We start from the raw sequence: 11,218 nt of genomic DNA, 5'->3' as shown, positions 1-11,218 counted from the left end.
CTTCTTGTGCTGTGGTTCAGAAAGTGCCTCTAGGCAGAAGACCATGTAATCATGAGACTCATTTGTTTCCCTTCTCTCAAGGATCATAGTCCTTGACTGACTATTGTTCAGCATCTAAAAACAGTTGTTTCAGATATTTTGCCTAGTTTTCTAGTTCTTTGCAGTGGGAAGGCTGGTCTGGTACCAATTACTTTGTCATGGCTAGATAGGGAAATCTCAAATTGGCTTTAGGTTTTACATTATATTTTAAGAGGCTTTTCCAGTGGTTTCTCTTGGGGAGGGTGAATAGTGACTTGGAAGGAAGTATTGGGTATTCTGGGTGTTGGTACTGTTCTGCCTCTTGACTTGGAGATACCCCTCTTGAGTCTGTGAATATTCAGCAAGCTGCAAACTTAAATTATGTCCATATTTCTTTATGTAAAATATATTTTAATGTCTTCCTTATTCCAATATTAATTTTAGATTCTTAAAAAAGCTTTTCAGCTTTTATTAGATAAATATTTGCTATGCTTGCACAAAGGCTAGACCTCCAGGGCCTGTGAGTCAAGATTAAAAGCAGAAAAGCACTGTGTTTGCTCTAGAGATTAGGAGGGGGGAGAAAAAGTGAGGTGCTGACAATAAGAGGGAAGAACAAAAATGTCTAGAAGAATTTATTAACTGTCTCTCTGTTTCTCTTCAAACAATTCAATAATCTCTACATTGTTCATTATTGTTTTGTGGAGTAGATTTTCCTTTGGGTGTGTGATGGGTGCTAAATTCTGTTTTAAGTTTGCACAGGGATAAAATCAGAGGCTTTCTTATAGGTTATACTAAGAAAGGTCTTTTTGCTCAAGATAATAAAAACATTTTTTCTATCTTATCTTTCTGTACTTTCATAGTTCTTATTATTAAATTTAAAGCTTTAATATCATCTGATAATTAATTTTGTATATAGTATATGATAGATATCTGATTTTTAAAATTGGTTAGACAATTATCCTAGTACCATTTATTAAATAATCTATCTTTTTTTCTTCTGATTTAAAATGCCTCCTTTGAGTCATCTGGGACCCACCAGCATGCACTGAATCGATCTGGTTGTGCCTTACACACACACACACACACACACACACACACAGAGGCATAATGAATGATTTTTTAGAATGAGTTCCTCTAGGATTGCCCTTTTTTTCTCTAAATTAGCTTTTTCTTTAAATTTAACCTTCAGTTTTGAGTCACTTAGTTGGCTGTTGCATCAAATGATTCTTTGGTTTTACAGGTTGTCTCCCAGTGATGCCAGATGGGATCAGCACAGCCCCAGATGCTAGTTGCTAATGCCTACAAAATAACTCCCCCCACAAAGGAGAATCATTTAAGAGTTCTTTGGACTTCATCTTCAAAAGTAGCCAAAGAATTCAAGTGACAGGTTATCCCAGAAAATCTTTTGCAGTTAGTGAAATTAGGGTATAACTAAGAACATTCAGAATACCACACACACAGTTTAGGTATTCTTGGTATAGTGGTGGGACAGCAGTGATCATAGAATGAAAGTAATTAACATGTACATGCTCTGTTGGGGGAGACTAAAGGGAAACAGGTGTTCAGCCTAGAAAAACATTTCTCAGTGGATTTCCTATGAAGTCAATGTGTCTTGGGTTTAACTTTGAAACAAATTACAAAGTTTTTAAATTGAAAAAAAAAATAAAATGCCTCCTTTATCATATACTAATCCCTATGATTATGTGGGTCTACTTGATCTCATTTGTTTACCTACATTTTTCCTGACCCAGTACATCCCTGTTTTAATTACTTTATAATATTTTCTATATTTCCTGATACAGGTCTACCCCCCTCAGCCTTCTTTTTTCATTGTGCATTTAACTATCTAGTGATCATATGCATTTGGAGAGCTTTCATGTATCTCAAAGGCATTCACAAAAGGTACAAAAACATATTGAGAAAGGCACCATGCAGAATCACCAAAGGGGCTTATAGTCTGGTGGCAGATAATAAGTAGACAATTAGGGGACTTCCCTGGCGGTCCAGTGGTTAAGACTCCATGCTTCCAATGCAGGGGGCACAGGTACAATCCTTAGTCAGGGAACTAAGATCCCACATGCCGTGTGGTGTGCCCCTCCCCCCCAACAAAGTAAACAATTAAATATAATTAGATAATTACTAAAATAGAGTCAATCCAGGGGAGGAAGTGCCTGTCATGATTGGTAGGTATCTTTAGGACAACTCTTCTAAGATAAGCAGTAATTGATCATAGAGAAACACTGGGGAGAAGACATTTAAGGCAAAGGGACAACTATTGCAAAGGCACAGTAGCACAAATGAGTATGGCATGTTCAGGGTACTATATGTGGTTCGGAATGGTTTCTTTTATTCATTTGTTTGTTTATTCACGTTAGATTCAGAGTCAGCTAGACCATTTGAGATTGTGTCAGACCATGAAGGGCTTCAAGATTGTCTCTCAGAGACCACTCCAGTGGTAATATGGAAAATTGCTTAGAGGTGAGTGAGAAGAGAGGTCATGAGATCTGAATGAGGAAGGTAAGGAAGAGGAGATGGAGATCTGACTAGACCCAGTGTTTGGATGTGGTGTGAAAGACAAGAGGAATTCATTCATTCATCATTCATTCAACAAGTTGAATTTAATGAATGTTAAATGAGAGTTCTTAGGTTTCTGGCTCAAGCAAAAGGGGAACTGATGGTGTCATCTCCCAAGACTGTGAATACAGGAAGTGTTTAAAGTTTGGAAGGATAAAGTTGATTTCAGATTTGGATATTCTGAGTTTGAGGTGCTTGTGGTACACCCTGGTATAAATGTCTAATAAGTGTTATGTGTATAGTTCGGGTGTTTGAAATAAAAATTTGTTATCTATGTATGTGTAAGTGGTTATTGAAGTCATGGCCAAGATTGCCTAGAAAAAGTTTGTAGACTGAGAAGAGAGTGGATATCTAGGGGAGATGCCAGCTTTTAAGGGAAAGGAAAAAGAAGTTTCCTCCAAAAGAGTTTACTAAGTAGTCAGAGAATTGTCATGGAAACCATGAAGGAGGGAGCAGTTAATGTATTAAGCAATGGAGAGAGGTAGCAAATGACTAAAAACTGAATCCAATGAAAAGAAGCTCACTGGTGACTATAAGGAGAGGAGTTTCAGGTGAGAAAAGATGATTGATAGAAGTCAGGAAGCAAGGAAGTATAGATAGACAGTATCCAAAACAAAATTCAGCATCTTTCCCTCCAATGTGACTCCTCTTCTTGTAATCTTAGGCACAAATATTCCCCTCAGCCTCCTAAACCAGAAATTCCCTAAACACCTAATCCCTTCACTCTCACTTAATATCCTTGTCTAATTAGGGCATTACTCCCCAGATTCAACTTCCTTAGGTAACATTTCTAATATTCCAGAAGGATAAATCCCAAATATCATGATTATCTATGGATGGTGTTATTAGAGATGATTTTTATATTTTTCTGTTTGCTTTTTCAGCTTTTTCTGGAATAACTAGTATGTATTTACTCATGTAATTAAATAAAAGTTTTAAAATAATTTTTCTCACATTATCTCATATCTGACATCATCTTTGTTTCCAGTCCACTGCCCTGGGTCTAGCTGGGATTATTACAATAACTTCTTAGCTTCTCTTTCTGCTGCTCTGTCACTGGGCAGTAAGGATAAGCTTTGTAAATACAAATCTTAATACATCTTTCTCCAGTTAAAAGTTCTTCAATGGTTTCAGATATCTTTCAGGATTAAGTTCAAACTTCTAGCACTTTGTGATAATGCCCTTGTCTTATCTCACTTTTTTCCATTCTCCTATTCTTTGCTTAAAGCTCCTTTTCAAAGATAAGCAGTGGTTAAGAATGCACCTGCCAATGCAGGGGACACAGGTTCGATCCCTGGTCTGGGAAGATCCCACATGTCACAGAGCAACTAAGCCCCTGCACCACAACTACTGAGCCTGTACTCTGGAGCCCGCGAGCCGCAACTACTGAGCCCGTGTGCCACAACTACTGAAGCCTGCGTGCCTACAGCCTGTGCTCTGCAACAAGAGAAGCCACTGCAATGAGAAGCCTGTGCACTGCAACAATGAGTAGCCCCTGCTCGCTGCAACTAGAGAAAGCCCGTGCACAGCAACGAAGACCCCATGCAGCCAAAAATAAATAAATAAATAATAATAATAAAAACAAAGATAAGCAGTAGCTTCTAGCATTCACAAAAGCTGTTTTCTCCTCCTTTCCTTTGTTAATTCCCTCTCATCTTTTAAATCCGTTTAATAATCATTCTTCTTAGGAGACCTTCACTGCAGCTCCATTCTAATTTAGACACTCCTCTCTTCTGCTATTGCAATCTATACACCTCTCAGTGTCATCACACTGTACTAATGAGCTTGTTCATCTTTTCCTAATTTGTTGGCTATTTAATTTTTCTTCTATGAATTTATTATTCATATCTTATCCACTTTTCTGTTGAGTTGTGCTTTTCTTATTGATTTGTAGTTAATTCTTATTTACGTGACAAATATTTTTTCTCAGTCTGTTCCTAGAGTTTATTTTTTGGTGCTTAAAAATTTTTTTTTAGTAAAATATATCAAGGGTTTAAGTTAATAGTTTTGCATCTTGCTCAAGAAGACCTCTATTCCAAAGATATAAATTTACTTGCTTATGTATTCCTTCTAATATTTTTGTTTTGTTTTTTATACTTATCTCTTGGAATTTGTTTCTGAATAAGCATCATCCGCATTATTAGTCTCTGAGTAATTTTTTTTTTTTTTTTTTGGCTACATTGGGTCTTCGTTGCTGCACGCAGGCTTTCTCTAGTTGCAGTGAGCGGGGACTACTCTTCATTGTGGTGCGTGGGATTGTCATTGCAGTGGCTTCTAGGCGTGTGGGCTTCAGTAGTTGTGGCACATGGGCTCAGTAGTTGTGGCTCGCAGGCTTAGCTGCTCCGGGGCATGTGGGATCTTCCCAGACCGGGGCTCGAACCCGTGTCCCTTGCCTTGGCAGGCGGACTCTTAACCACTGCGCCACCAGGGAAGCCCCTCTTCGTAATTTTTTATGGTTGAAAATCTATTCAACATATTTATTGAATGCCCTCTTAGGTGTTGGCAGTGTCATCTGCTGGGGGATACAATGGTGGACAAAAAGACAAGACCCCTTACCTTAATGGAGCTTACATTCTAGAGGTGGAGGCAGACAATAAACAAGTAAACAAATAATCCAAATAATTATTGCTTTTAATAACGACCATGAAGGAATTAAATGGGAAGCTACCTCTCAGAGTGGTCACTGAAGGTCTTAATATAAGTAGGCAGAGGATGTGTACATAAAACAGTTCCACTGAATGGTTCTCCCATCATTTACCTAACCACTCTTTGGTGTTGGGTTTTTAGATTGCTTCCCCATTTACTATTATACTAAGAAATAATCCCGTTCGGAATAACTCCCTCTGCATGTTTATTCCCACAGAATAGCTTCTTAGAAATTTAATTACTGGATAGGAACAATCAGTATTTTTATATACATTGCCAAGTTACTTTCAAGAGGGAATTCCAATACATTCACCAGTGAGTAAGCTGAATACCGCTCTGAGAGGTAGGAGTGGAAAAAGTAACCGCCAAAAAAGGTACGTTTGGGCTCTGCGAAGGGAAAAGATAAATGCGCTGACCTGGATTTACAAAGGAGGGGTGGCAGGGCGATGACGTGGGAAAGCATTTGCTTGGGAACAAGAAAACTGGATTCTAAACCGATTTCTGCCACCCTGTGACCTTCACAGATTACGGACTCCTTGAGCCTTAGTTTCCTGAAACTCGGTGGGCTCGGCTCAGGCTTTTATGTTTTCCAACATCTTCAGACCAAGCATTGTCTAGCCCCTCCAGATTCGAGACAGATTCTCGAATTGGTAGAGAAGGGAGTCGGCTGAATCAGCATCCGCCGCGAAACTCCAACTAATCACTCCCGGGCACTTCCGGTCGCCAGGACAAAGGCATTACAGTCTCTGAGACCGCACTTCCGGATAATTAAAGCTGCGCGTTGGATGCCTGCGTCTGTGAGGCGCACCCGCTGACTCCGGTGCAGTGACTGCGCATGCTCCGCGCAGTCATGAAGCGGGGCGGGGCAGCAAGTGGGGCGGGCGGGGACCCTGACTTGTCTCGCGGTTACTGGGCGGGCGCGAGCGCGCGAGCCTCGGGGGCGGTGCGGGGCGGAGCCTAGTCCGAGTAGGCGCTGCGGGTTCCGGCTCAGCGTCGCTGTGCTAGCGGGTCTGAGGTCGTCTCAGGTGAGGTTGTCGTCCCGGAAGTATCTGTGACTGTGGACCCTGGGTGTTGTAAGGAGCCTGCCGCGTAATTGTTGTTAAGGGGCCGCGGCATCACCCCGTTTCCTCCACCTTCCCTGCAGCAGCCATGACGAAAGGCAGAGTTGTCGAAAGGTCGCAAACGGGGGCACTCCATACGACCCCTCCGGGGGACAAGGCAGCGGGGCCGCGGGGTCCCTCGGCGCCAGGCAGCGGAGACCACCTGAAGGGTGAGTAGACCTGGGAACCAGAGCTGGGGCTGGCCCAGAGGCGGGAGTGTGCCGGGAGGGGCTTCGGAGGAGAAAGGACCCCAGCGGGTCCAGGGGATTTGCGGGTGGAAAGGGGGCCTGTTGGCATCTAGGGGCGGGAGCAGAGAGAGTGGGGGACCTAGGCTACGGCCTACCACAAGGCCGGACACCTAGTGGGTTGATAATATTGAAGTTAGGCAGAACTGGAAGGAACGTTAGCATTCGTTGCTTTATTTTTACAGATGAGGAAACTGAGGTCCAGAGTGGATATATAACTTGCACAAAGTCAGAAAGCCAGATTAGTAAAGTATTGGCTAAAAGCAAGGATTTAACTACGTCCAGGCGCCGCTTCGAGGTGGCAAGAACACTTGGGTTTGCGTCCCTGCTCTACCACTTAAGACTTTGGACTTGTTATCCTTCAAAAGCTCAGTATCTGAACTGTACAGTGGGGATGGTGATAATATTAATAATAGTAATATCTACTTAAGATTGGTGCGTGGATTAAATAAAATAATTCACATAAAGGATTTAGTGTAATGTTTGGCTTATATGCAGTGAAGGCTGAATAAATGTTAGCAATTACTATTATAGCTAAGATCTCTTATTCTCAAGCTTTTTTTCCACTACGCCATCCTGGCATTTCTCAGGGCCTCAAATATTATTTTAAGAAAAAAAGTGTACCCAGAAACTAAATACTTTGATTTCATCTGGGCGTAGAGTTTTCATTGCTTTTCAGCAGTTGAAGTGATTTAACCTCCTTAAATGCTTTCAAAGCCCATAAACTTGGAGAGATCCTAACAAATGCCCATTAAGTTGTCTGCAGCTTACTCACACTGATGTGTTCCACCACCAGTGATGGGTAAAGAGAGGATCTTTTAATAGTGTCTAGCGACATTGTAACTATAGTCATCAATAAAGTATTATACACTTTAAAAATATATTTATATATGGAGATAATATGTTTAACATTCAGCTGAAATTTTTTTTTTTTTTTTTTTTTTTGGCCATGCCGTGTGGCTCTTAGTTCCCTGACCAGGGATCGAACCCGGGTCCTGGTAGTGAAAGTGCCGAGTCCTTAACCACCGTACCGCCAGGGAATTCCCATCAGCTGAAATTTTTTGAATCAAATTTAAAACATATGAAAAATTTAGAAAACGTCTTGCAGAAAATGGTGTTTTATTTTCAAATAATTTAAAATGTCTCCAGTCTAATTTGGGTCTTTCGGCTTTATATATTTGGATATTTTTACACCTTATAGACAATAGAGCCAAATAACTTCAAAAACCAGAAATGAAGTGTTGTCAAAGTATAAATCCACTCTAAATGACAGTAACCTTGTTTTGATGATGCTGCAACTGAGAATGACAGTAATCTAAGGGCTTCCTGAAGAAGTATTTTCCAGATAGGAAAATACTTAGGAAGTATTTTCCATGGTGTCCAGATAGGACATCCCTAAAGATTGTCATTTGGTTTGGGATAGCAGTCAGTTATTTTATTATTATTATTATTAATTTTTTAACCTTAAGCTGTTCAGAAAATAAGACCTTGAAACTGCCAGAGTGCTTTTACAATTGTTTATTGTATTTTAACATTTGAACAACACATTCAACAAAGTTATTTTTGTGATGCTGTCAAATGACTTCTGTGGACTACAAATCTATAGGAAGACAGAGGGAAGAGATGTGAAGGCACGCCTTCATAGAGAAGTAGGGTTTGGATTAGTAGAGAGAACAGAAAAGGATTCTGGGTGGGGGAAACATTAGGCTTGAAGGTTAGTTAGTGTGAACCTTTTGTGTGTGTCTATAAAGAGATAAACTTGTCAGTAGTAGAGGATTTCTTTTTTTTTTTTAATTTTTATTTATTCATAAACGGAAAGGTTTTAGAGAAAAAAAATTTTTATTAGCTCTTGAGAAATACATCGTAATAGAGTGTTTCTATAAATTCCATGTATTTGTATTTTTAAATAAATTTGTATTTTTATTAACTGATGCATCTACATAATTTTGACAAATAGTTGTCATTGTGTGTATGCTTGAAATATTTTACACCTCACATGCAGTGTTTGGTACATTTAGTGGATTCCTTGCCTTGACTCTAGTCCAACGTCTGAGTCTTACTGAGGACCGCTGTGATGATTTGAGCAAGGCAATAACACTGAAAATCTAATTCTTGCATGATTAGAAAGGGTGAGAGACAAGAGATATTACTACTTGAGAGGCTCTTGACCTACTCTGTGTGCAAGGGTACTTGGACCAGGTGTTTTATTTTCTTTTGTTGTTTGCCCTGGCTGATCTTTTTACTCGCAAATGTAGAATTTCCCCATTTTGATTTAAGAGAACTCCCAGGACTATGTTTTCCAATATATAGGTCATACCTTTGTGAGCGCTGTGAAATGAATTTGATGGGTAATCATGAGCCATTTAAAAAAATGGAAGAGAAAATAGAGTTCTTTGCATGTAGTAGGGGGTAAGTATTCTTTGAATTTTATTTTTCAATTATATAGATTTTGTGTGTATCAGATCATGATATAAAATACACTGCTTATTGTGGAAAGCAGCCAAAAATGTTTGGGAAACACTGTCTTGAAGTTGGTTTTACTGCTCTTAGGAGACAGTATTGTTCAAAATTGGGTAATAAATCCCTCTCAGATGCCTGTTCTAGGGTCTGCCTTGCTAATGTGGTTCAACAAATATCCTTTGAGCATCTGCTGTGAGCTAGGTGCTGGCTTAGAGGAAGAAGAAGAAAGCTCTGATTACTGATAACTGGGAACTAAGACTAAAATTGGCAATTGGACATCAACCAAGGTATTAGTATGATGTGTTGATGTCAGTCTCAACCCAAATATTATATATCAGGATTCTTTTGCTTGTAATCAGTAGAAAACACAATGGAAAGCTTTGCTAAAAGGAGGTTTATTGGTTCATATAACTAAAAAGTTGAGAGATTAAGTGGGATTCACTGGCTTCAGTCTGGGACCAGTGGCTCAGTGATATCATCAGGATCAGATTTCTTTCATATCTTGTTTTGCTTACCTGATATCAGTTTTACCTTAAGGTTGATTCCTCTTGAAGGTCCAGGTAAGCTAAATGCTTCCTGATAATTTTGAGAATCTTTTTCTAAGTATTAGCAATACAAGTCTAGATATTAACTCTGATTAGATTGCCTCAGATCAAATGCTTATCCCTGAACCTATCACTGTTGTCAGAGGGTAAGAATAACCTAATTGGCTCAGCCTGATTCATGTTCAACACCTAAAAAAAAGGGAGTAGAAATGAGGCTAAGTCAGTTTTCCCATAGACATGGATTTCTGTGATGGGTCACTCATGATTTTTCTCTACTTGTGCTCAACCATCTTGGTATAGGAATGAAGACAGTGAGCTTGAAACACTGATTTTGGGTTAGATTAGCTATAAGGAAAGAGTGAGGATTCTAATCAGAGGTGCTGCTGGATACACCATGGAGTCCAGGCTGGGCATAGAAGGAAGAGAAGTGAGGAGCCCAACAGAGGGAGAAATTGGAGGTGTTAAGCTCATGAAAGAATAAAGATGATCAAGGAATGGCATGTTGGAATTTAAAATGTCCAAGATAGAGCTGTCTCAGGTGGTGTGAGAACTTAGTGTACCACTGGAAGTGGGTGGCTAAAGTTGAATAGAAATGAAAGTCTAAGAATTTTGAGGCTGGGTGAATCATCTAAATAGATGTATCTTTTAGGATTATGAAAAGTTTGCTTGAAGCCTGGCTTAGTCTTCCCTGAATAGGGGAAGTGCCTGAAAGTGGTTGATGATAGTGATTGAGGCTGTGTGGGTTGAATGGTAGCAGAGGTGCAGGGCATAAACGTCAGAGAATGAGCTTTTATACAAGATAGGTAGTGCTGTTTCTTCTGCTGCCTGCAAACATGCTTTCTCTCTGTGTGTTTTTTTAATGGTTAATTCTTTATATTTTATTAAAAAGTTATTTTAGCTGTTTAAATTTATACTTGATGATACTACCATTTTTGATTATTAATACATAATTTTAAAAATTTTAAGTTCTTGAAATAAAATTTACTTCCAAAAATGTTACAATAGATTCTTGTAACCATAAAAAACTTGTTAGAGGGAATTCCCTGGTGGTCCAGTGCTTAAAAATCTGCCTTCCAATGCAAGGGAAGTGAGTTCAGTCCCTGGACGGGGAACTAAGATCCCACATGCCATGGGGCAACTAAGCCCGTGTGCTGCAACTACTGAGCCCAGGTACTCTGGAGCCTGTGCAGTGCAACTACTGAGCCCATGTGCTCTGGAGCCCGCACGCCACAACTAGAGAGAAGCCCACGTGCTGCAACTAGAGAAGTTCGCGTGCCACACAAGATCCCACGTGCTGCAACAAAGAGCCTACGTGCCACAACTAAGACCCCATGCAGCCAAATAAATTTAAAAAAAAAGAACTCTGAAAAACTTGTTAGAGTTCCTGTAAACTGTGTCCTCAGGGGAGATGGGTCTTTTGCTTCCTCCATGTTAGGATTCTGTAGGTCTAGAACTAGTGGACTAGATGACCAGTAAGAGTGATTCCTAAAATCTTGTAGATATAAAGATTTTGCTTTTCAAAAGGTATTGATATGAAAGTTATAAGAGAAATAGAGAGCTACTACAGGGGCATTAAGGTTAAGTTTTGATTTTTCAGGATAGATATATGCATATTAGAAGTTAGAGAAGA

General features: G+C 39.7%; 1 protein-coding gene across 2 annotated transcripts in view; it reads left to right on the top strand.

Annotated features, from left to right (window-relative positions):
- Window positions 1-6,172: 6,172 nt before the first annotated feature.
- TMEM41B (transmembrane protein 41B) overlaps window positions 6,173-11,218 on the top strand; it is a 30,296-nt gene continuing 25,250 nt past the window's right edge. The window contains exons 1-2 of one of the 2 annotated variants that reach the window (XM_068556197.1): window positions 6,173-6,263; window positions 6,383-6,508. In XM_068556197.1, coding sequence (XP_068412298.1) covers window positions 6,388-6,508 — 121 coding nt within the window. In that variant the 5' untranslated portion in view covers window positions 6,173-6,263; window positions 6,383-6,387. The remainder of the gene's footprint in view (window positions 6,264-6,382; window positions 6,509-11,218) is intronic. The other variant, XM_068556198.1, reaches the window with a different exon arrangement.

The sequence above is a fragment of the Eschrichtius robustus genome, chromosome 11, assembly GCF_028021215.1.
Source record: "Eschrichtius robustus isolate mEscRob2 chromosome 11, mEscRob2.pri, whole genome shotgun sequence".
Taxonomy (NCBI): Eukaryota; Metazoa; Chordata; class Mammalia; order Artiodactyla; family Eschrichtiidae; genus Eschrichtius; species Eschrichtius robustus.
Note: the sequence above shows the minus strand (reverse complement) of the source record. Positions and strands in the feature narration are given on the sequence as shown.